The sequence below is a fragment of the Fundulus heteroclitus genome, chromosome 17 (genome assembly GCF_011125445.2).
Source record: "Fundulus heteroclitus isolate FHET01 chromosome 17, MU-UCD_Fhet_4.1, whole genome shotgun sequence".
In the NCBI taxonomy this organism is placed as follows: domain Eukaryota; kingdom Metazoa; phylum Chordata; class Actinopteri; order Cyprinodontiformes; family Fundulidae; genus Fundulus; species Fundulus heteroclitus.
Window position 1 is genome coordinate 21,204,485 of NC_046377.1, and position 26,420 is coordinate 21,230,904.

Here is a 26,420-nt window from a genome sequence, read left to right on the forward strand (position 1 = left end):
GACTGGATTTGTTTTAATTAATGGAAACTAAATTTTGCTTTATTTTCACATTTTTCAACAGCACTTTAATATTTCACTTTAAATTAGAATTTAGTTAAAGCAAACGAAAAGGTACTTAATATTTCAAATTCAATTGAATTTTATTTAACTAAATTGGATACATTTTAAAGCATTTGTTCGGATTAAACTGGATTTAATGAAAGTGAACTCAATTTAGTCAAAATCATTGGAATAAGTTTTATTTTGACTGGACCAGTTAACCAAATGCAAATACAAAATAAAGTGGACTGGAATTATTTTAACTTTAATCAAGACTTTAAGTAAATTATAGTTTTTAAATCCATATTTGATATTTAATTCTTTTATGAATTCAGGTTAATCTTTGTTTTACAGAAATAATTTAAAACTCAAATGAGAAATGTAACGTTGCCCCCTAGTGGTCAATAAACGCCACAAACCTTTTCTAGTGTTATGAAGTTTTAGTACTAAACACCACAAAGCATGGAAGTGAACTTTCCAGAAGAAATTAAATCTTTTACAGGTCAAGCAAACAAGAATTAAAGGTTTATTCAGTACAAAGAGGAAAAACATTAGAAATTTAAATGAAACCCAACTTATTAATTAAAATGCTCTTAGAAAAGGGTCTTAAATAGAGATGTACTCTGTAGTTTCCTGGAAATAAAACAGCAAACCACAAATGTTACAAATAAATTTTGACTCACAACAAAACGGACATAAATTATTTATTAATTCTGGAAATTTCCTTTATTTCCAGGAGTCTTTTATGAACAAGCCGATTAACGACCTCCATTTCTCTAAGAATAAACCAAAATGGAGTGAACAAAAAAAAAAATATTAAAATAAATTATTTCCCTTTTACATAAACCTCATCTGTAAAACCAGAGCAGAACCACAGCTGACGAGATCTCCCATCAGAACGTTAAGGCTGAAGATTTAAAAAAAAAAAAAAAAAACTGAAAAGTTAGGAAATAATCTTTCCAGCCTGAACTTCAGGGTTTCAGTTTATTGTCTGACTTTGGTACACGTCGACGTTTTCACACGAATCTTTTCAAAAATAATCAAACATTCAGTGGTACAGGGTGGCTGCGGGTCGGCGCTGGAACCCAGGAGAACACGTTCTGCTCCAGGCAGGTGGAGGTGAGGTAGGCGGGGCCAACGGGGGGGGGGGCTCAGCAGAGGTAGGTGAGGACCACCGACTGGATGGGCAGCCGGCACACGGGACACCGCTTGTTCCTCTTCTTCAGCTTCCTGGCGCAGACGTAGCAGCACATCAGGTGTCCGGTCCGTCCGTGGACGATGCAGCCGTTCTTCGGCCGCGACTGACAGATGAGGCAGGGGTCCAGGCACGAGTCCGGCAGCCGGGACTCGGCCGACACGCTGCGCTCCAGCTGGGGGAGAGACGACGGGAGGAGCTCCTGGGAGTCGCCCAGGGAGGAGGAGGAGGAGGGCTGGGACTCGGGGGTCCAGAACTCCTGGGAGGAGGAAGGCTGGGAGGAGCAGAGGAGTTCCTGGGAGTTTGTGGCTGAGCAGTCCGACAGACCCTGGGAGCTGACTGGAGTTTTTGCTCGTTTTCCATCGGGAACGTCGACTCCTTCCACGTCCGAACCTTCGGGCGACACAGAGTGAGTTAATTTCTGTCGTAACTTTACAGCCTGAACGTTTCTGACTCCAGGTCTCATGAACGCAGATTTCCCTTCCAGAACCTCTGAGCCTCAGCGTGGGACTGGCTAAATTAGCCTGGAGTCGTACCGGCCACTCCTCAGAGACCCGGGTTAACTTTAGCGCAGGGCTCTGCAACCTGTGGCTCTTTGGCTCTTAAGAACTTTGGCTACAAATTATACTTTTATTATGGTATTTAAATGTAGTAATGATAATACAGGTTTTAGCAACTTTTTCTTGGACTAATTGCTTTTAATTTCCACAACAGAATGATGCCAAAAGTGCCAGTAATATTTAATTTTAAATCAATACTTTTTTGATATGTTGGAAACTAGAGCTGTGCATAAAAATCGATACAAAGATTAATATCGATTTTTTTAAAAAAAAATGATTTAAAACCGATATTCTGGCTTTCAATATCGATATACCTCCCAACACCTAGGGGGCGCTATTGCAGCCTAACCTTCATCCCTAAAATCAGACGTTTGGGCACGTTTTTGGTTTCTGTGATACATTAAATGCATTGAACTAAATGCACTTTGTTTTCCTGTTAATATATCAGTGTTCAATAAATTGAACATGAATATAATATTTGGCTGGTTTTGTTGATTGAATGACTTTGAGCATTTGAAAGTAATAAATATCGATATTGGAGTCAAATCAAATCAAGGTGAGCTATATCGAGAATCGTATTGTATCGTGAGCTATGTATCGAAAATCGTATCGAATCGGCTCATCCTAGATGATACCCAGCCCTATTGGAAACTATGATTTGTTTTTTACATCATCCACAAATATCAACATCCCATCCATCCTATTTTTTCAAACCTCAAAATAGACATAAAATGGCATTTCTTTAACGATAACATATTACAGTAGATTTTTTTTCAAAACCCTGTAGGCAAAACGGCTCTTTAGACTCTATAAACGTTGCAGACCCCTGCCTTAGTGGGAGTTTTCAGCGGAGCCATTTTGCCGCTCTGCTTGATGGGTTTTGTAGTTTTATTTGTAGAACTCGGTGCATTAGTAACTACATGAAGTTCAGAACTGGACTAGCCGTTAGCTTTAGCCTCCAACCTGTTGGTTTTTCATTAAATTATAAACTTCTTTCTCTGCAGCAGCTGAGGCTTTTACCTGGAGCTTCCTTGGCAGCTGATTGGCCGGTGGGCTTTGTGGGCAGGGCTTTAGGGTCGATGGGCAGCCAATCCTGGCGCAGCATCCAGCAGCGCAGACAGTTTCTGGGCAGAGGCGGGTTGAGCTCGTCACACTTGGAGCAGCGCCAGTAATCCTGCGGGGAGATCCCACACGGCGGCATGAGGAACGCCGTCTGCGCGTCTCCCAGACGCCGTTCTGGGGTTCTACTCACGGCCTCCGAGATCTCCGTGTCCTCGTCGAACGAGTCGTCCTCCTGCGCCTCGAAGATGGTCACCTCGTACACCTGAGCAGGACGACCGGACACACAGACGGTTAATAATGTCTCTGTTTTACATTAAAAGGAACAAAATGTAGCAAATAAAACAGATCTTTACTCGACTAAATATTTGTGGTTTTGTTAATTTATAGATGAGTAGTTGCCTTTCTGGTCTAAAACCATAAACGGACCAATCAGCAGACAGGAAGACAACACCAACCATCAAATACAGTTAGAATGGATGATGACCTTTAATTAAAGTAAAAAAGCTTAATTGCTTCCTTTTTTAAATACATAATTGGACGTCAGAAATTGAAAACTCTTGACTAAACAAAGATTCACATCAGCTAAAAGTATTTTCTAGATTTCAAACAAATAAGAACTGCTAATAAATAAATATTCACTTTCTGTGAATATTACAATTAATCTTGCGGTCAAAAAACAATTAGAGCTCTAATATAATATAGATTAGCAGCAGTGAAAAATTAACTGAAACCTGCAGTTCTCTTTCTGACCAGAAGGAGTCGCCCCTAGAAACTGAACCTGATCTGAGCTTTAAGTTAATTATAAGACTTTTTAAGACAAACAGGATTGATTTAAATATAACTATTGAACTTTAGTGGTTTTACTGTGGGAAAGAAAAAAAGGATGAAGCTCTTTTCTTCAAGCCAAACCTTGTTGAATATCTAGATTTGATGTGATGAAGGAGCTTTAAACTCCCTAAAGACTCAACAATAAATCAGTTTAGGGAGGATTTTACACACAGACCCAGAAAACAACATCTGGGCTTTTTTTTTTTAAAGATCCCGCAGAATCTCTGCCTCTGGTTGTTCACCAGCTGCTGAACGTCCACAGAAAACGTTGAAGAACATAACTTCAGGTCCTGAACTACTTTGCTGTAGTGTAGTTCTCCAGCAGCTGCACCACCAGCAGCTAATAATAATAATAATAATTTAAAATGAGACAAAGAGCCACTACAACCCAAAGCTCTAAACTAGGGCTGAACAATTAATCGCATTTTCAATATAATCGCGATTTAAAAAAACGCAATTTCCAAATCGCAGAGGTCTGCAATTTTTGGCTATGTAACAATTAGGGAATTAGAAACGTCCATTAGGTGTAGGTAATATGTTTAAAGTGGGTTTGCCTCCACATGGAAGGGAAGACAGTTGCAGCAGTGAGATAATCTAACTTTATTACTTGTTTTAGAGTTTATATAATCATACAAAGCATTAAGTACAGGTCAATCAGTTTAATACATAGACTTGCTTGTTGGTTGCACTTTATGTTCAACAAGTATTGATGTCCAATTAAATTAAAAGCTGATTCTCTTGAATAATATTCTGATTAATAGAAACATTAAAAGTTCATATTTAAAATAGTCCTTGTTTACAAACATCTTTATTTAGAGGCCATTTTTGTTGCGTGTGGTTAACGCGGAGAAAAGTCAAAACTGCAATTTTGGTTGAAATATATTGTAGGCAGAACGCGATTATTACTGCTCTGAGTTTAGATGCTGTGGGTCTTTTAGCAACTAATCTGCACAGCGTGGAAACAAAATGATTCGTTGTTTGTATATATTTTGAAACATAAATTAAACTGCAAAAAAAAAAAAAAAAAAAAAAAAAAAAAAAAAAAAAAAAAAAAAATCGCAATTAGATTTTTTTACAAAATCGTTCAGCCCTAGTCTAAACTGCCTCGCGCTCACCTGATCATCTCCAGACAGAGACGCGTCGTCCTCGTTATAATCGTCAGAATCGATGGACTCCACCTCAAACTCCACGCTGAAGTTGTCGCTGTCTGAGTCCGTGGCTGCGATCGTGACCTCTGACCTCCCGGACTGAACAGACATGGAGCTCCGGTTAGAGGAACCTCAGAGACGTGAGGAACGTCCGCGTCGGCCGGTCCGCCGCTCTTACCGTGCTGTGAGAGTCCGACGACTGGCTGCTGAGCTGGTCCCGCCCACTCCCCAATCCACCAATCACGCACCAGGACAGGCTGTCATCAAAGGTGAGCGAGTAGCTGTCGGACCGCCTCCTCTTCCTGCTGTCGTCCGACTCCTCCGCCGAGTCCTCCTCGCTGTCCTCTCCCTCCGGGCTGTGGGAGGGTCCTGTGTGGGCGGAGCTTATGTCAGATGGGTGCTGATTGGCTGGTTTGAAGTGGCAGGTGTATTTGAGGAAGAAACTCACCTGGCTCGCTGCTGCTGCTCCTGCAGCTCCTCCTCCTCCTCCTGCCCCGCCGTCTCCTCTGGTCTGTGGATGAGGAGCGGCTCTCTGTCGCTCCTCCCTGGAACACAAACGCTCACAAATCAAACTCAGCCACGACATAAAAGTCTTTAAAGCCGCTTCTGTTGGACCAGGGCAGCTGATCCAATCATTTCTGATCCATTTATACCTATTTAAACTAAAATTAAATAAAAAGTCCCCATTATTATATTTTACAGATACTTTTTTTTCCCCTTTTAGTTGCAAACTTGACTAAAATTCAACCAAATTTCTGTTTAGATCAAGTTGATCTTAGACGCACATTAGGTTCAAATCTAAGTTCACATTCAGAACAATAAGAAAATAAAGAGGACAGCTTTTTAAAACATGTTACTGTGACTGAATTATGTCATATTAAAGCTGCCCTGGTTCTGATCCGGAGGCTGGACCCGTCTCTTACCTCCGTCCCGCCGTCCGTCTGGCTGTCCAGAGCTTCGCTCCAGTCTGTTGACGCTAAAAAAAAAAAAAACAGGAAACACGTTTTCTCTCTTTACAATGTTTAATATTTCTATCTGCTGTCTGACGCGCTGGGACTAAATGTTTAGGACGGATCACACGCAGGACAATTTTACAGGATGGACTTTATATTTCGCTGTAAAAATCTGAATTCCTGGATTCAGGAACTTTTTGACAAAGCTTCTAGTCAGAGTGGCTCATGTTACCCTGAGCTACCTCTGTAGTTATGCTGCTATAGGCTTAGGCTGCTGGAGGACATCAGGGTCTATTTCTCTCACTCTGCTGAGTTCTCCTACTGCTCTCCAATCTGCATTATTTGTTGTCATTGTAGCTTTAAACTTTTTGTTCTCTGTCATTTTTCTCTCTTTAGAAGGTACACCTGGTCTGTTGTTCTGTTAGCTGTGACATCATCAGGGGAGGCAGATCATCCACTATTACCATCTAACATAGAAAGTACTCCTGGGTCAATGTGAGCTTCTGAGCTTTCTGTGTCTCTGCTCTGTCTTCTCTAAGCCCCAGTGGGTGGAGGCAGATGACGGTTCACACTGAGCCTGGTTCTGGTTCTGCTGGAGGTTCCCCTCCCTGTTAAAGGGGAGTTTTCCTCTCCACTGTCACTTCATGCATGCTCAGTATGAGGGATTGCTGCAAAGCCATCAACAATGCAGACGACTGTCCACTGTGGCTCTACGCTCTTTCAGGAGGAGTGAATGCTGCTTGGAGAGACTTGATGCAACCTGCTGGGTTTCCTTAGAGAGGAAACTTTCTGACCAACCTGGAGGATCTGATGGAGTCTGACTTAAAATTCAAAACTTTTTTGAATTGAGACGCGTCTAAAAGCTGCAGGACAGCAGCTCTGCAGGGTTGGAGAAAACTAGATTCAGACCAAAAGCACAAATAAAGGAGGACTGGACGGATGAAGCTCTCATGATTACAGACTAAAACGTCTCTGACCGCCAACCTGACAGGATTGAACTGATGAAGGAGTTTGTTATAAATCAGTTTAGAGAGCAATAGGAGGGCTTCTTACCTTGACTCGTCACGGTCACCAGGTTCTTGGAGATCATTGAGAACAAAACCCTGAAACATGAACCGGTTTTAGTTTCCAAACGGACGAAGTTTCCATCAGACGGGGGGAAAACGGACTCCGACTCACCGCGGTTCTTTCACGGAGAAGCTGTCGACTCCCAGCACCCGGCCCAGAGCGTCCTGAGCGCAGTGGACGATGTGCTGCTGCTTCTGGTCGTACAGTTGCTTCTTCATGATGTACTGGCCCAGGTAGAACATCACCTGCAGACGACAGAGACCAATCAGAGCAGCCGGATGTCCAGCTGGGTTTAAAATACCGGCGTCTCTGAGCCGATGAATCGCTGGTTTGTCCCATCCCACAGATCAGGGATCAGCTGAAGACGAAGCGTTCTGAAATTGTTCAGTTTATAACATATGTGGAGTTTATAAAAATGAAGACGCTGCTGTTTCTAACAGCCTAATATTATTATTGTTCCTTCACGTTCTGCTTTAGAACAAAATGTTCAGAGTTCTCCATTAAGTTTCACGTACGACAATAAAAATCTACAGTCTGAGCTTCAGTCTGTGTTCCAGCCCTGCAGCTGTAACATAAATGCAGAACAGCAGAAGTTCTCTGGGTCCTGAAGTCTGAACTCAACACAGACTCTCCTTTCATTCAGAGAAATAAGACGAACCACTGAACACTGGACCATGTGAGGCTCTGAAGGCAACAGCTGCTAAAGGGATCTGCTTCTGTTAGGACTGGACAATAAATAGATTTTATCCACTCATTCAAATTTACTATTTAGGAAGATTAAAATTTTAGAATTTTATTTTTTTTATGCCAAAGCACCCCTTGGGCCTCTATGTAACATACACACACACACACACACATATATTTATTTATTTATTTATTTATTAGGAAAATATATTGTGGAAATACTCTAAAGAGGAAGCTTTTTTACCCTACACTGCAAAAAGAGAACTAAAAACAAGTAAAATTTTCTTGAAATGAATGCATTTACCCTTGGTTTGAGCAGGTAAATAAGACTATTTGCCAATGGAATAAGATTTTAGCACTTAAAATAGGAAGATTTCATCTCCATCATCTTATTTCAAGTGCAGTATATCTAATTATCTTATTTTAGGGGTAAAAATACCCATTCCATTGGCAAATAATCTTATTTACCTGCTCAAATCAAGGGTAAATACATTCATTTCAAGAAAATTTTACTTATTTTTAGTTCTCCTTTTGCAGTGTAGACGAGGGTTTCTGCTACATCTTGACGCACCACCACAGCAAAATAAAAGCTGCCACACCTTCAGAATGAATTCAAAAATATGTTAAAACTAGGGCTGACAAATTAATCGCATTTGCAATATAATCTCAGTTTTAAAAAAACGCAATTTACAAATCGCAGAGGTCTGCAATTTTTGGCTATGTGACAATTAACGGATGAGACGCATCCTTTAGGTGTCAGTAAAATGTTTAAAATGGGTTTGCTTCACATGGAAGGGAAGAGAGTTGCAGCAGTGAGATAATCTAATTTTATTACTCGTTTTAGAGTTTATATAATCATCCTGTTTTACCAGAAACTTTCAGGCATCTCACCGCAGCATTAAGTAGTCGTCAATCATTTTAATCCATAGATTTGTTGGTTGGTTGCACAAGGATTGATGTCCAACGCAACAAACTGTTCTCTTGAATAATAATATTCAGATTAATAAAAACTGTTACATTTCTTTTTTTAAATACTCCTTGTTTACAAACATCTTTGTCTACAGGCCATTTTTGTTGCTTGTTGTCAATGCAGAGAAAAGTCAAAACTAAATCGCAATTATGGTTGAAATATATCGCAATTTTGGATTTTTTGGCAAAATCGTACAGCCCTAATGTGTTTAAAAAGACATGATAAATTAAACTGAAAAAAAAATAGTTGCATTAAATCGCAATATTAAGATAAAAAAAATTGCAATTAGATTATTTTCCAAAATCGTTCAGCCCTAGTTAAAACAATGTAAAGCACGTGATATACCGCAGCTAACTGTATATTTGTGCACTTATTCTAATCATAACCAGGGTTTAAAATTAATTTAAATACTCTTGCAGCTCCTGTCTGCTTGCTGTGAAGCTACTGGGCTGCTCTGCTCTCGGTAAAGACGGAAAACTAGAGACGACAGTCCAGTTTCCTACTTAGCGACTCATATTTGGGGACTTTTCAGACCCCTTAAGAAACTTTTATTCAAAAAAGCAACTAGAAACAAATCTAGTAACTTTTCTCTGTGTGTTTGGTGATTTAGCAGCAATCAGTCTACCGTTACTGTCTCACAGCTAGAGCTGCGTGGAGTCTCCCTATTCCCTCAGCGCTGTCTGACAGGCTGTGAGTTTTGTGAAAAGGCAACTTGTTGCACTGTTAATCACAATAGGGACACTCATCTTTGTTTATTTGAATAATTTCCGTGTTGTTTCTGTTTCTTTAAATCGATTAAAATCGTAAATCGGACGTATTGTGAAGAACCAAACAGGTTCTTTGTGACCCGCAGTCTGTCCCAAAGGAACTATTTCCAGAGAGTCTGAAGAACTGCGGATCAGAACCAGATTATAAAAGTCCAGCTGGTGAGAAACCAAAGGCCAAACCAAAATATTCGTCTATTTCCAGTCAGTTGGCTAAAAGAAGACGATTAAACTCATCCCAACCTTTACAAGACAGACAAAACAAAGTTTTGGAACATTTTCCAGTCGTGGCTTTGAGGGAGAGCTCAAAAAGCACCGGTGTCTCATAGTATTCACAAAAAGATATATTATTACAGCTATATTATCTATAAAGTTCATGTCTTTCAAAATGCAGAATACATTATTTTTGACAGAGCAACACTGGGAAATACCCAGAGCTGCCAAGTAACTAAGTTTACTTCCATAACTTAAGTAACAATTGTGGTTATTTATACTTTACTGGAGTAATTATTTTTTTGACAACTTTTTACTTCTTCTCCTTACATTTCTACTCCTATTTTATTTCCGCTTGTTTTCGTTCTGCCTTGTCAAAAAATAAATAAATATTCAGATAAATAGCGCTTCGTGAGCAGAATGACTTTGATTGTGGTTGGAGGCAGAACTGCACCAAGTTGTCCCAAGAAAAACAAAAGAAGAACAAAACGTAGAAGAAGTCCACAGCATTTTTAGGATTATCAGTTTCCTTTGTAAGTGCACTCCTGCCGTCCAGGAGATCTAAGTCTTTGTCCTTAGTGCCTTTTTTTTTTAACTTAAATTACTTTTAAGTAGTTTTAAAGCTGGACTACTGAAGCTAGTTACTTGAGTTGATACTTTTGCTTCTATAGAAGTATTTTTAGACCTTATTATGTATACTTCTACCTGAGTAATAGATGTGAATACTTTTGACACCTGTGGTTATACCAAACCTGCTCCGGTAGAGGCTGCAGTCAGCTGTCTAGCTCAGCGGCTGTAGAAACACCGTTAAATAATCAGACCTTCTTTGGCCGGTTCTCACCACAAATAATGAAACGGTACTAAAAGCCCAGTGGCCTTGGTTTAGCCAGCTGACCGGCAGTGCACATCAACACTCGAGGCTCTAAGCAGCTGAAGAAAAACCTTTTTAATTGTCTGATCAGCCTGACAACAGTAAGGAGAGCAAGAGGCCAAAAGTTATTAAATACTCCCCAACAGACATTTACCTCTAAACTATGACCAAGTAGGAAGAAACTGGTTTGCTTCTGTTTTAAAGAAAAGCAATGAGATCATATTGTAGATTTTAGTTTTAAATGAAAACAGTGTTTTCACCGACTCACCAGCCTCCAAGTAGCGGTGGGCTATATATCGAATATACTCGATGTATCTCAAGTTTTCCTCTGTGCGATAGTTAAAAGGATTTCATAAGAAGGATGTCGAACAAAAAGCGGTAATTTGTAAAAAATGCCTTAACACCATTGCCACAAAAGGTAGCAGTAGCACAAATTTGTTCTACAAAAAGTCATCCAGTGCAACTCTTGTAAACTCTGTGTGTCGACCCCCCGCCCCCCCAAAACACCGAAGGAAACTTCAATTAAACCAGCTGTAAAACTGGTTTAAACTGGCGTCTTCTTTTACGAAATCCTATATGACAGAAAAAAAACATTTGTTTAAAATTTCCCAGCACCTAAAGAGCAACGGAAATATTTTTGAGATGCTCTGAATATGTAGCTGCGACTGGTCAGTTGATTTTATAGTCATAATACAAGCTTTTGATTTTGGGATTGTCACATTTTTATTATACAGATTTATATGTCTTAAGCACAAAAAAGCACCTTTTATTTCAGGTTTATTCCTTGGTGTTCCTTTTGGCCGCTGGGATGTTCTGTGTTTTTTAAGGTTCAGTGTTGACCACGAAAGGGCTCTAATATGACAATATTGTAATTTATGAAAAGCTTTTATGTACAGCTGTGGTTAAAAAATGGCTAAAATATAACATTTTAAATTAATTTTTATTTTGCAATACATTTTTCAAACAAAAAAAAATTGACACGTTAATATGAGATATACCAATGCAACTTTAGGCACTATGTGGCTAAAAACATTTGTTATTCAGGGTTATTTGAACATATCGTGATATATATATCGCGATATAGCCCCAAGATAGATTAGATTTTCTTCATATCGCCCACCCGTACCTCCAAGGTTTATCCAGTCATTGTTCCTTTAATGTCTGCTTCTAATGATGGATTCACGTATTTTAAATGTTCAACAAAGCCTTTTTCTCTCTAAACAAGATAACCAACAATCAGACTCAGTACCTCCTTCATGGTGAAGACATCTTTGGTGGCGCCGGCGTGTTGCAGCAAAGAACAGAACTCTACCTTCGGTCTTACCTGAGCACACAAACAGGAACTCATTGAGTCACAACAGAACCAGAAACACATGGAGTTAGAACAGAACCAGAAACACATGGAGTTAGAACAGAACCAGGAACACGTGGAGTTAGAACAGAACCAATCAGACGGACTCTGAAGGCGCAGCGATCTGCTCTCACCAGTTTGTTTTCATTGGTTGGGTCTGTGGCGAACGCCCCGTCAGCCGACATGGTGAAGCCGCTGGTTGCTGCACACAGGAAACATCAACATGAGGTATTACTGCAGCTCTGGCTCCTTTAAACGCAAACCGGACGGTTCTGATCCGGTTTAACAGTGAGTTTACATCAGGAAATTACTGCACTGACACTTTACTATGAGAACATGTGTGGAACGTGAGGTGGAACCAAAGATTTCAACTCTTTAACATGTCATCTCGGAAATATTAAAGAAAACCAACATTTGGGGTCAGTGTTTCATTTTAACTATCGTTACTTTGTGAGGTTCTTTTTTGACTTCAAGGAGAGCAGCAAGTAATTTCAATTAGGGCTGCAACAACAAATGGACAATTGGAAGCTTTGGCCAAGAAATTCATCAGCGATTTGTTGTGTCGCGCGATGAATTCGTCACTCGCCGTGCCGCGGAGCCGTTTACCTCACCAGAGCGATGTAAATGAAGCGAGGCGCCATTTTCAAATGTTGCTTTTTTGTAGTAAATTCTACAAATGACACTGAAAAAGCGTCTCAAACTAAGAGCTCAAAAAATATGGAGCATGGCGCGCTTCACAAAACCAAAAAAACATCAGTAACACGTGGGGTTTGACATGGCAGGAGAGCTGAAGTCGTGCTTCGGGGTTCCTGATAGCTCGTCTAATGCGGCTGTTAGCTTGTTTACATGCGTAACTTTAAGCGATCGGACTGAAATGTGTTCGGATTAAAAGAAAAGTATTCTGAAAGCACCATTTATATGGGCTGAAAATCAAATAATCCGACAATGATGAGCGTTTGCTCGCACCAAGCTCTTTTCAAAGTAGAAGCTCTCTGACATTAGCAGAGTTGATGAATTTCCATAAAACAACTGCAGAAGTTTTGTTCTTCTGCATGCTGAAAAAACAATAAAAAACAAACACAGAGCTGTGTTGGTTCTGACTGTTCTGAGCTCACAGGTTGAGTTCAGATGGACGCTGATCGGATTATGGATCATAAACCAGCCCTCTCAATCGCAATACAGCTTCATTCTGATGGTAATTTGTTGAGTAAGATTTAAGTTTTAATTTACTGACAAAGTCTGGGTGAAGGTACTGTGTGGGAGAGATGATCAGGGCTCTAAACTAACTTTTCAAGAATAAAGAGTCTTTATTGTTTTTGTGTAACCATAATGAAATGTTGGTGAGACACTCAGAAGAATAAAAGGCAGACCCAAATTAAAAACAGATGCGTCCTTTAGGGACACATTTTTAACTTTTTAAAAATGTAAAACCCTCAAAAGACAAAAATAGTATTAAATAACCAACACCCTGTTTGACTCTTCAAAGAAAAATTAGAAAACCTTATAGAATAAATGTCCTTGGAAGAAAAAATATATAGAAGGACAACTGTAGTATTTGCATAAAATGCAGGTTTATTCTGAAACAGTTTATAAAATGGGCTGCTGGTTTATTTGATTGTCAGAAGTTGTGTTTTTGCTCTGGTTTGATTGTATTTGACCCCCCCCCAGTTTTACCGCTTCACTTTTGTTGTGATAAGTTGCTGTTCATATAGATTGATTATTAAATTATTGACTAACAATCTAGTCAACATAAACTTCTTTATTTGAAGCAAAATTATTTATTACCTAATATTATTATAACAAAACACCTAAGTAGCAACTTGTTTTTTGTGCGCTTGTTTGCTCTCAGTCCAAATGTTTTATTTGGAATAAATAAATAGAAATAAAAGTTGTTGTCCGATTCATCGATTAATCGTAAAAATAATCAACGGATCATTCGAATATAAAAATAATCGTTAGTTGCAGCCATAGGTGCAAAGCAGATTTAATAGTTTGCTAATAAATGTCAAACTTTATAAATATATCTGACAAGCTGACAAGCTATAAATAATTATATTAGTATTTCCATCCAAAATAAAAAACAAATTGCTAACCTAAAGAAAAAAGAAATAGATCGCAAAGCTCACTATTCCAACTCGCTATGGAGGCGTACAACACAGAGCTACTGACGTCGGTTTTTCAGTGTGACGTCACAGTATCACAAATTATAGATTCAAAAATCAGATGCAGTACACTCCTTAAGCCTTAGGGGGCGCCACACAGGCGGTTTTATAAACAATAGCAGGATTTCAATAAATGTGCAGTAATTGTCAAACCAAAGCCCAGAATATGTAGACAGAACTACAAGACATCCACGTCAACGGTTAATCAGCAAAAATAAAAAGATCAACTTGGTGGTGAGTTACCCTTTAAAAGCAAACTATTCAGTCAGAAACTTTTAGTTTCAAGCACTTTTCAAACCTTTATAGATTAAAATATTTCTTATAAATGACAGCAGTCCTGAATATTTTGCATTTAAAGACATTTCCAAAACAGAACCAACCCATTCCTGAACAAATCTGCAACAAAACAAGATTATACAAAAGATCCAAAGACTGAAAATAAAATAAAAACAAACAAACATCAACAGATTAAAGGGTAGAAATGATGACTTCTCACCAGTTCGTAGAGAAGAGCAGGTCTCAGAGGCCCATGCTGTGCAAAGAGAAGCAGATAAAGTGCAGTGAGAAGGGCGCAGAGCACAACCCCGGCCTCTTATATTCCTACTCAGACATGTCGGGACTAGACCGGCCCGGCCCGGCCCGGCCTGACTCATTACTCAGTGATAGGTTCCTGTTGCTGACTCAGCAGCAGCAGGAACCGCAGAGTTGACTAACAGCTGATCCAATCATCTGTTCTCTGTGTGCTCAGACATGCCGGGACTAGTCCACAGCGACGCGGCAGATCACCACGGCAACTATATGGCCTCGTTAACCAGCAGTAACCAGCAGTTTGGCCTCGTTAACCAGCAGTAACCAGGCCGAATCAGATATCGGATCAGACTATGTGAGACGCTTCTCTGGCTTTTAGGGAACAGGAAGTAGTTGCTCTATAAATGACTCTGGCAGACCATCAAAGCTCGTCTCGTCTCCTTTAAATAAACATCAGACACTGAATTTTTTTCCTATTTTCTGACTGCTGTAAAAAAAAAAAAAGAAAAAAAAAAGAAAACTTTCTTCTATGACTTATAATATCTACATAAATGAATAATTATGTTTCCCATCCAATCACATGATCTGCTTACTAATAACTTGAATATAAAGTTTTATGTCTGGACATGTTGGGCAATAAAACAGTTCTAATAATTCATCTAGAAACAGGTAAAACCAATGACAACAGCAGACTTTAAATTCAATAAAGATTTAACTCCAACTGAGATTTAACAGGAATTAATTAATCATCTTTACAAGATAAAAGCTTACAAACAGCATCAGGAACCTGATTTTTTGGTTGTACTCGAACATAAAAGCAGTTTTAAACACTGCAAATTGGATTTATATAACAATTTATCACTAGTTTAGAAATCTGACTAATCAAACAAGTCCTATGTGTCTTAAGGGAATATAGTGTTTAGTTTAGGACAATTTCTATATTAAATCTGTTATTTTTACTGTTTTGTTGTTTATTTCAATTAGTTCAGATCCTATCCACTCCACTAATCCTAATTATTTCAGATAAATGTAGTTTAGTTTTGCATCTAACAACCTCTGATCAGAAGATAAATTAATCACATCATGACTGTTTCACCCTTTTCCTCCCCTGAAACAGTCACCGAATAAAATAAACGATAGATTAGTCGACTATTAAATTAGTTTGCATTTAGTTAAACAAAAATATCCCGAATTTATCTCAGAAAAGGTAAATGTCGCAGTTTTTTTATACGGCAACAAGGAAGTTAAAACAGGAATTCAATTAACATAAACGGGAATATGAGGGGGGAAAAGTTACTTTTATTACTTTAGTGTCAAATTCTTAAAACCTGTTGATAAAGCAACTTATAAAACCATAAATAAATCATTACTAGGGGAATCCAATGGAGACTTAGCACACATCTCTCATATCCCAGACTTCCTCAGTTGTTACTCCTTATTAGGTCATTTTTTAAGAAAAAACTAATAAAATCACTTCTGATATATTTCTACAGAGCTCAGACTTTAAAGTGGTCCAGATGGAATCCAGCGTAGCATTATTTTACACTGTTTAGTGACGACAAAGATACAAAAATGCATTTTATGCTGTTCTGTTTTTAAACAAACTCAAACTTCTTAAAGGGACAGTGTGTAAGTAATTTGGCTTTTAATTAGCAAAATCAAGTATTGCTTTTAGGGCTGTACGATTTTTGAATTTATTTCTGCCATAAATACAATTTAACTTAGACTTTTCTCTGCATTAACCACAAGCAACAAAAATACCCTGTAGATAAATATGTTTGTAAACCATGACTAATTAAAACAAGACATTTAACTGTTTTTATTAATCAGAATATTATTATTCAAGAGAATAGCTTGATGCGTTGGACATCAAGTGCAGCCAACAAACAAGTTTGACTGGTGCTTAATGCTATGGTGAGGTTCCTCACAGTTTCTGGTAAAAAGCATTGATTATTTAAACTATAAAATAAGTAATAAAATTTAAATATCTCACTGCTGCAACTCTCTTCCCTTCCAAGTGGAGCCAAACCCACTTTAAACATATTACCGTCTTATCCATTCATTGTTATATAGGCAAAAATTGTTGAACCTGTTAACACATTAGTCAACTAAGACTACCTTGGTTCTGGGTGTATTGTCTACGCTAAAACTATTCTTCATGATCATCTGCAGTGTTTTATTATAATGAAAACTCTAACATCTCATTTTGTTTTGTTTTTCTTCTTGATTTCAAACTGTTTTTATACTGGTTTAAAATACAGTCTATTGTAAAATAATTTCAGATATTGAAAGGTCTAAGTATCATGGAAAAATTATCCAGAGCACTTGATTATAGGAAATTTTTTTGCCGATTTTATAGTAAAAAGAAGAAAAAAATGTCAGGCGGAGCTCTTGAGGCTTTGGTGTTAAAGGGTTAAGAAAATGTTCGCTTGTTAGTCAATCAATAAAATCAACTCAATCGATACGTCACACAGTTGATAACTTTGGTGTAAACGTAATCACGAATAAACAATTGAGTGTTGAAGGCTAGAAATGCTTTAAAACCATCACAAAAATCTAAAGTTTCACAACCTTTTTGAAGAAAAATATTAATTTACACACAACCAAGCCAGAATATGGATAAATATGGTTAATTTGTGCTTTTTTGTAGACATCTTTGTAGATTGTTTTAATCAGTTTTCTGAGGCTTATTTTTAACTTTACAAACTGTGCCGACTCATTAGCTACATTTACACGGACAAAAGTAATCGGAATAAAAATGCATCGTGTAAACAAGCAAATCGAAATGTGATCAGATTAAGTTCAATTGGAATTAAATTATATTCCGAATGACGCCGATTGATAATCCGATCTACATTCATGTAAACGGATAAAGTTATTCTGAATGTGAAAGTTCTGAGAGCGCCCAACATTAACGTGACGTATTTCTGTTATTGAGTGGTAAAAATACGTCGGGAAACACAACTGTCGTAGCTCCCGATACAACTTTTCTGTTCGAAATATTAAAAAAATATATTATTTATTCAGTAACATTTCAATCGTAATTAGAACCTGATGCAATTCCAGCCTGGGCGCTCAGAAGACAAACAAACTTGTATAATATTGCTTTGTTTTATAATACTGGGTCAGCTGTGTAAACACGCACATTATGATTGGATTAATTGATTGTGTGCCCATATAAACGGTACAATCAGATATTTTTTTGGTTTTTAATCCAAATACCATTCAATCCGATTGCGATATTTTCTGCATGTAAACATAGCCATTGTTCCATCCTTCATTTTGCTTCCAGCAATTAAAGGAAACAAGGTTAATAAAATCTTAGATATTTTTCTTTAGACTCAAACAAAGAAGTTTTTTTTAGCAGAAATTAGTGAAGTCTGATCAATTTATCACTAATTGTTAATCGTAACATTTAAAATAAAATCAACTAATTATTGCATCTTTAATTGCAATGCAGGTTTTTAAGATGTTTTATAACTGGCTTTTCTAATCTTAAACTACAAATGTTTATATAGATTTTGTGATGGGATTACAGTATTTATCCTGCAAATGATCATATTTTCATAACGATCTTTAAACTCAATGCTGCACTTTGTAGGCGTTTGTATTTTATTTTGTTCAGAGCATTTTATATATAAATAAATCTAAAAAAATGGGTTTAACTTCTCAGATTAAATAGTTTCACAGAATTTCTTTGGAATAAATTACGTTTATCTCCCACAACCCTGTGACAGACTTCGAGACCAGTACCGCCCAGTTTAGAGTTCCGTTTTTAGTTGTTTGCAAGCCGTAAATAACCAGATGACTGTATATAAAACGTCAAGCAGAGGCTGCCGAACCGTGTCTCGTCCCAACGCTCGCATGCTTTGCCCGGACATGTCCCGCTCTCCTCCCACTCACGTCTGGCCAGACCTCCAAACAGTCAAAACCAGCTTTTTTTTCTTCAAACCACGACCGTATTTAATAACGCATGCGCACATAAAGTTTACATTGAAAGGCAAAACAAAATATTTAAAAATACGTATACATTTAAGCGGTGCCGTCGTACGAGGTTTTCCTAACGGCTGTGCTAGAAACTGCATAACGACTAAATTTAACCTGCAATAATAACAATTATAATAATAAAAGATTTCGCCGTTTATTTTAAACAAATATCGAGTTACTAAACTTTACAACAGCTCATTAGCGCAGGAGCGTCTCTCCTCGTCACGCGGTGACGCCACAGTTAGGAAACTCCGAGGCTGTGCGGCCTACTTCGGCTAGCTTGCGGCTAGCGCATATATTCCCTGAAATTAGAGCATAACACACTTCCGTAATTGGTCTTGGTTTACTCACCTGTTGCAGATGGTTAAATAGACGTCTTAAATGGTCGCTAAAGACAAGTTTTGTCTAAAATCTTTCTAAAGATTAGGAGCAAGCTTCGCTTCCTTCTGTTTGTACTCCGACGCTTCTGACAAGGTGATGGCGCCCCTAGTGGCTGGAGACCAGGGTTACATAACGACAACATGGGTAAAAAAAAGTTTTACGACACAATAAGTTTATTAAAATATTTGTTTAATTTCTTTTATTAATCTGAAAATACAAAAATGCATACCCACGGTAGATTAGAGAACTTTTAATTTTACATGGATAAAAATCCTGTTTCAAATCCCAAACATACCGGAACGTTCCTTAGATTGTAGTTCTTGGAAAATAAGCTAAAACGTCAATAAAAACAAAGCCTATTAAATAATTTAGAGCAAAGATACAGTGAAATGTACTGTTGTAAAATTAACACACGGAACTCCATGCAGTATACTGTATGAGTGTTAGCTAATTGATTGAAATGGCATGGCCAAATTAATAAAAGAAAAAAATTGAAGTATTACAATTCACCTCAAAAAACGCAACTAATTATTACCATATGAATCAAAATAGGCAAATATAAGATTGAATAATTCAGTCGGTTAAAAAAGATGTTTTAAAATGTGATTGGGCTGTTCTCTGCCCCTTTTCTATAAGCAAAAAAAAAAAAAAAGGAATTAAGTAGAATGGTAAAAGCGGATGCAAATTAGCTGTTGTGCTAATTATGGCATATTTACATTGATGCTTTATGCTGACATGTTGATGAATGTGCATTGTCCTAATTCAAATAAATAAATAAAAAAGTGTGGTTATTAAAAGATGAATACATTGTGTTATACCCAATATTTTCAGTTGTAAGATATTTACCTGTCTGTACTAATTTTAAGTTAATGAATTAACTCCTCAGCATCTCACCAGGTTCTGAAATAATCTATTGATTCACGTAGGTGATCCAAGTGTTCAATCAGGGAAAATCTGAAACATGCACGACACCGACCGATGGGAATTGATTTTAGAGGATGCTAATTTTGAGCTTTTGGGCTGGAACCATTTGGAAATTGGAGGGTACTTTCAAGAACCTTCCTAAACATATAGGATACTTTCAAGAAACTTGAAGGAAACTTTAAATATGCAGTACTTGCAGGGTAAATTTGGGAAGAATCCGAAACTTACAGGCTAATTTCCATAACCTACTTTTAATTGTTTGCAAAATCGTGTCTTTATCGGCTAATTTCTGGTTGTCTGGCATTAGAAAATCTGACAAATCTTGTTGAATTTGTTATACAAGTTATGCAAAAGCAAATTTTTGTAAACTGAGAATTTGAAAACATATCTCGTAATCTTAGATACCTACAGGCCGGGAACCAAAAACCGGTCTCCTCTGTAAAAATAGCAGCCGAGACCACTTATCACCGTCAAAAGAAACAGAAATTTACAAAGAGATTAAATCTTTTATTATGCAAAACAAACATTTCCTCAAAAAAAAAAAAAAAAAAAAAAAAAAAAAAAAAAACCCACCAGTTATACTAACAATATTCTGAACATGTGTCCATGTGTTTTCTGTAAGATTATGACTGCAGTTCATAGCCCAGCGGGTCGTGTCCTTGGTCCAACAGAGCAAGCGACGACTCCCGCAACTTCTGAAGAAACCTCCTCAGCTCTTCTTTAGAGAAAACCTGCAAATAAAAATTCATCACATTTTTAGTCATTTAACTCAACAACAACAACACATTAGGAGCCAATTAAGGCAGAAAGCCGTAATTAATCAACCCACAACCTTTGCCTCCAGTTACCTGATAGAGTTTATGCTGGTCAGATGAGATGATGTCGGCGAGTCGCAGCGCCTCCTGGTGGCGGGAGGAGCTCTGCAGCACGCTGAGCAGAAGGAAGGTGAGACGGGGAAGACAGAGAGAGCGTAACGCTGCCATCTGGTGGCTTCGCTCTTCATCTGGCTCCGAGCCCTGGAACCAGAAACACATCTTTAGCTTATTCCCACTTGATGCTAGGCTCCATTCGAATACCTTTAATAACAGCTTCTAGCTCCTGCCTCTAGCTCTTGCCCTTCCACGTGGTCAACAGAACTCTATCTTAGGGAAGAAGGGAGCTTCGGACCGCTCTGCTGATTTCGGACAGCCTTTAAGTCCAACATTATGTGACAGAATCGCACACGGATGATGTGAATCAAATCTGGGCCTACAGCCCAGTTGTTGGGTCAGAAGCAATGCAAGAAAGTGGACTAAATTTATAGCCTACATTGATATTGATCATATTCATAGCCTACATTTATATCCACAGTACATGGCTATGCCATACTACATTACATAGAAGATGTACATTAGCCTACCGTTTCATGGAATTTATGGAAAAAAGTGCAGCATTGAGATGTTCAGAATTATATCAATTTGTTTCACTTACTTTCATCTTTGATTAAGCTAGTTTTTGACTTTGACTCTGAAAAGTCGCTAAATATAGCGTCAAAGTCGCTGAGTTGGCAACACTGTGTGAATGTAACCTATTGGACGCACGTAGGCCTAAACCGTAGCCTACCAACTAACGAAGAAGAGCAAACGTACTTTTGCAAATTAAAAGTCTGCAGAATCAACATAATTTTAAAAGATCGTGTGGTAGTAAAATAATGACACACGAGTCGTCATCCGTGTGAACTTTCAACCCCACAAAAAAAATTCAAGGACTTTCAAGGACAAGGTGTTTTTTTTGGCCGTTTTCAAGAACTTTCAAGGGCCTTGAATTTATTTTTTCAGATTCACAAACTTTCAAGGATTTCAAGGACCCGTGGGAACCCTGTTTAAGGGGGGCTGTGATGATACATCATGTCATGCAAAGGATTGTGGGCCTTAAGGGTTCTCAGCGCCGGTACGGGACGTCACAGGGTTCCTAAGGCAAAACTAGCCACGGGAGGAAGCATACAGGATACTTTTCCTACCTCCTTCCTCACTGACTGCACTATTCGGACAGCACTGATCATGGCAGCCGCTTTAGCTAAGAGTCCTAACCCTATGAGGATATTCGGTTGGAGCCTAAATTGATGAAAAATGGGTCTTTAAACAGGTGAACATCGTCATTCTGCTGAACCTCTCTGTTGTCGACCATCCAGCCTCCATCTACGAACAGCAACACGTTGTAGATTCTCTCTTTCACATCTTCAGTCAGGACATCAAGGCGGCTCGACCAGGCAGTCATGGAGGCCTAAAACACACCGTATAAAAAAAAAAAAAAACAGCATTAAACTCAGCTTAATCCCCTCTGATCTGGCACTAAACCACCAGGCTCTGGTTAGTAACTCTGAATACATTGTGTTCTTCTGCACTCTCTATGGAGATCATCTTTAAAGCAGGACCTGCTACAGGCTACAACACAGTGGACCTTTATTCTGCTGCTAAATACGTCTGCAATTAACTTTTTATTTTTGAACAGAAAGACAGCCGGCCAGCATTTTGTCTCAGGATCTGGAAGAGCAACACAGCTGTAACAAACAATAGTCTCCTCCGGAGAAGTGAAGAAGTCAGCGGAGGAAGATATTAAGACTCCACAATCCCTTCTATTAAATCTAAGCTGTTTATTCAGTTAATCTTAGAGATTAATTAACATTTGTTGTTTCTTTTCTCATTAAAAGCACCCCTGGTTCTCTGCTTCTTGGCTTTGTACTAGGGCTGTACAATTAATCGCAATTTCAATATAATTGCAATTTTAAAGATCTCAATTTTTTGGCTATGTAACAATAAATGGATCAGACACGTCCTTTTGCTGTTGTTAATATGTTTAAAGTGGGTTTGCCTCCACATGGAAGGGAAGACAGTTGCAGCAGTGAGATAATCTAATTTTATTATTTCTTTTAGAGTTTATATAATCATACTGTTTTACCAGAAACTTTCAGGAATCTCACCATGTAAACTGATTAATACATAGACTTGTTTGTTGGTTTCACAAGGATTGATGTCCAATTCAACAAGCTATTCTCTTGAACGATAATATTCAGATTAATAAAAACCGGTAAATTACTTGTTTTAAATAGTCCTTGTTTACAAACATCTTTACCTACAGGCCATTTTTGTTGCTTGTGGTTAATGCAGAGAAAAAGTCAAAATTAAAGAGCAATTATGGTTGAAATATATCGCAGTATAGATTTTTGCAAAAATCGTACAGCCCTAATATGTTTAAAAAGACATGATAACTTAAACTGAAAATAAATAATTGCATTAAATCGCAATATTAAGATAAAAAAAAAAAAAAAAAAAAATCGCAATTAAATTTTTTTCCAAAATCGTTCAGCCCTACTTTGTACACATTTCCCAGTTTGAGCCTTTAAAAGAGTTACTGCTACCTAAAACATTTACCCTATTTTACATTAAAAAAGTACTCCTAATGCACATTTTTATGTTTTTTTCCCTCCCTTTCCAATCTCTCAACCCCCAGCTGATTGATGCAGGTGACCGGTTCTGGTTTCGCTGGTGGTCTATTTCCGTTAAAAAAGGAGTGCTTCCGTTCCCACTGTCGCCACATGCTTGCTAAAGAGGAAGGATTGCTACGAAGGTAACAACCCGATGTATTTGGTTCAACTTCGCTGTAAGCCCGGACCAATTACCAGCTGACTTTATTGTTTGGACAGAAGCGGACAGATAGAGCTGAATCCGAATAGACGAGTGGTTAAAGTAGAACGTTTTGAAAAAGTTCAGAAGTTTTTGTTTATATTTTAAGCATTCATTTCTTTCTTCAGGTACTGAATGCATAGAAACAGAACTTTTCAGAACCCTGACATTTATGCTTGAAATATCCTGTTTTTTTTTAATCGATCTTGTATAATATTCACATTTTCTGAGACTCACTTTTTCGAGTTTTCATTCCCCGTCAACCATAAAAATCTAAATCACAAACACTAAAAAGCTGTAAATATTTCACCACATGTGTAATGGAGTCATATAATAAAAATATTAAACCTTTTCACAATATTCAAATACGTTTGACCCAGTTCAGTCAAAATTATACAGTAAAAATATGAATTCCAGTATTGTAATAAAGCAGATTGACCTGAATTGAATTTGGGCCAAATTGGGTTCTATACACCTGGATCCACTTATCTGGACCTAAGCGATGCATCAACTTCAGCTGATCATCTACTGTATGTGAAATGTTCGGCTAAAAGCTAAAAAAATAAACTTATTAACGCTAAAACAATCCTATTTCATTTCTGTCAGACATAATATTAGAGATCTTTGACAAAATGAACCAGAAGACGTTTTTCAAAGATGAAGATTAAACATTCCTTTCAAAATAGCCAGTATTAGGCTAAAGAAATAGAATAAAATCGATGAAAAAGCTAGAGTAACTTAAGAGATCACAGGAAGTTTTGATTACTTGGAAGAAAAAAAGAGTAAGTATAGATCAGGGGTCTGAAACCTGTGGCTCTAGAGCCGCAAGTGGCTCTTAAGAACTTTGGCTACAAATTATATTTTTATTATGGTATTTAAATGTAGTAATGATAATACAGGTTTTAGCAACTTTTTCTTGGACTAATTGCTTTTAATTTTCACAACAGAATGATGCTAAAAGTGCCAGTAATATTTAATTTTAAATCAATACTTTTTTGTTATGTTGGAAACTATGATTTTTTATTTTTTTTACATCATCCACAAATATCAACATCCCATCCATCCTATTTTTTCAAACCTCAAAATAGACATAAAATGGCGTTTCTTTAACGATGACAACATATTACAGTAGATCTTTATCACAAATTATATGTGTCTTTTTTTCAAAACCCTGTAGGCAAAACGGCTCTTTAGACTCTAAACGTTGCAAACCCCTGGCATAGATGAAACTTACAAAGAAAAAGCTTAAAAACAATAATTTAGAGTACCTCGTACTCCTTCTCCTTCATCTCGTTGGCCACTCTCTCTGTGAATTTGGCCCCTGGAGCCAACGCTGGCTTCTGTGGTGCAGAACCGCTGTGGCTGAACCAGTCAGTGAACGCCTCGTAGGCTTCCTGTAGAGCCATAATCAGACAAGTTCGCCTTATTTCAGTGTTTATGAAACCAGAGCCCCATCGTGAAGGACAACGCCGACTGACCAGGTAGGCTCTGATGCAAAGGTGCTCTCTGATGGCGTTCTCGTCCTCCGCGGGCAGAGGAGCGGTCTGACCGACGCCCGTCCACTGAGAGTAAATCTCCCTCATCGAGTCCTCGGGAACTTTGGAGAAAACGGCCTTGGCAGCGTCATGTTTCTGCAGAGCTGAGAGAGGAACAACGAGGCGTCAAAAGCAGGAATTTAAGCGTTTATAAGTCAAAACGGTGAACAATAAAGTACCCAGAAACTTCCTCATGATGGCGTTCGACTGCTTCAGGGCCTCGGCTCGGTGGGCGGGGTCAAACAGCAGCCAGTCGATAACATCAATCTTCTTCTGGTCGTCCTATCAGAGCAAAACCGTTAAAGCAGCGCTGTTAATTTTATTTTTATTTATTTATTTAACCTTTATTTAACTAGGAAAAAAATTCTTATTGACATTAAAAACTTATTTTCTTCAAGGGAGTCCATTAGAATAAATGACAGGCACACACAAACAAAAAAACTAACTTAAGAAAACTAAAAAGCTGCTGCTTTCACCTGGGAGCAGGAATCACTGAATACACTGAATACAGGCCTGATACAGATAACACAACACATCTGTTATAATCAATTCACAGAGTTTGAAAAACACATTTTCTGTCAATTGGTGCGCCATTGCCCCCTAGTGGAAGTGTCGTCACAAGCGGCGCCCTCATTTCATGCTTTCACAGCTTCGGATCGCGCATTTGCGATAACTTTCACAAATATTTCAATGAGCTTCAGCGTCTTTGTCGCTAAAACCACTGAGCTATATTATACACTGAAGTGCTAATCGCCGCTGTTAGAACGAGTCGCTTTGAAGCCACCAGCCGCCATATTGGTACTCCCTATTTCCCTCCAGTAACTAGGGAATATGTGCGCTACAGCATCGAATAATGAGGATTTTCTCATGTTCAGGGGGGGCTTAAGTCTTTGAAAATGTCAAATGCCATATACTTTTATGTTATCTACTAAAACTATCAAGTACTGAGAAAGTCATGTGCTGAAATATTTTGCCTTTTATTTATTTAGATATATATAATACCATTTGTCCCAATATATATATATATCTATATATCTATCTATATATATATATATATATATATATATATATTGGGAGTGGTGGCCTAGTGGTTAGAGCATTGAGCTTGGGTCCCAGAGGTTCTAAGTTCAACTCCCACAGACTGCCACTCTGGGTCCCTGAGCAAGACCCTTAGCCCCCAACTGCTCCCCAGGCTAGAGATATCTATATATATATATATATCTATATATCTATATATATATATCTATATATATATCTATAGATATATATATATCTATATATATATAGATATATATATATTGGGAGTGGTGGCCTAGTGGTTAGAGCATTGAGCTTGGGTCCCAGAGGTTCTAAGTTCAACTCCCACAGACTGCCACTCTGGGTCCCTGACCAAGACCCTTAGCCCCCAATTGCTCCCCAGGCTAGAGATATCTATATATATATATATATCTATATATCTATATATATATATATATATATCTATATCTATATCTATATCTATATATATATATATATATATATATATATATATATAT

At 37.9% G+C, this 26,420-nt stretch overlaps 2 protein-coding genes across 3 annotated transcripts in view; both read right to left on the reverse strand.

Moving 5' to 3' along the window:
- Positions 1–542: 542 nt before the first annotated feature.
- On the reverse strand, positions 543–18,868 carry mdm2 (MDM2 proto-oncogene). Of its 2 annotated transcripts, XM_012878286.3 has the most exons (13): positions 18,735–18,868; positions 14,365–14,400; positions 11,841–11,908; positions 11,605–11,679; positions 6,965–7,098; positions 6,839–6,888; positions 5,756–5,808; positions 5,281–5,377; positions 5,011–5,201; positions 4,800–4,931; positions 3,047–3,118; positions 2,815–2,968; positions 543–1,627 (listed from the first exon to the last, which is right to left on the reverse strand). In XM_012878286.3, exons 3-13 carry the CDS (start codon positions 11,889–11,891, stop codon positions 1,191–1,193), a joined length of 1,446 nt encoding a protein of 481 aa, XP_012733740.1. In that variant the 5' UTR covers positions 11,892–11,908; positions 14,365–14,400; positions 18,735–18,868; the 3' UTR covers positions 543–1,190. The 2 variants fall into 2 exon arrangements, with proteins under 2 accessions (XP_012733740.1, XP_021180086.2); XM_021324411.2 differs by having other exon boundaries at positions 2,815–3,118.
- Positions 18,869–20,230: 1,362 nt separating this feature from the next.
- Positions 20,231–26,420, reverse strand: part of nup107 (nucleoporin 107) — a 21,772-nt gene continuing 15,582 nt past the window's right edge. Inside the window, exons 22-27 of the mRNA XM_036149363.1 lie at positions 25,065–25,167; positions 24,829–24,989; positions 24,619–24,744; positions 21,837–21,950; positions 20,537–20,704; positions 20,231–20,419 (exon numbers count right to left, since the gene is read on the reverse strand). Of these exons, the coding sequence (XP_036005256.1) occupies positions 20,312–20,419; positions 20,537–20,704; positions 21,837–21,950; positions 24,619–24,744; positions 24,829–24,989; positions 25,065–25,167 (780 nt within the window). The 3' untranslated portion in view covers positions 20,231–20,311. The remainder of the gene's footprint in view (positions 20,420–20,536; positions 20,705–21,836; positions 21,951–24,618; positions 24,745–24,828; positions 24,990–25,064; positions 25,168–26,420) is intronic.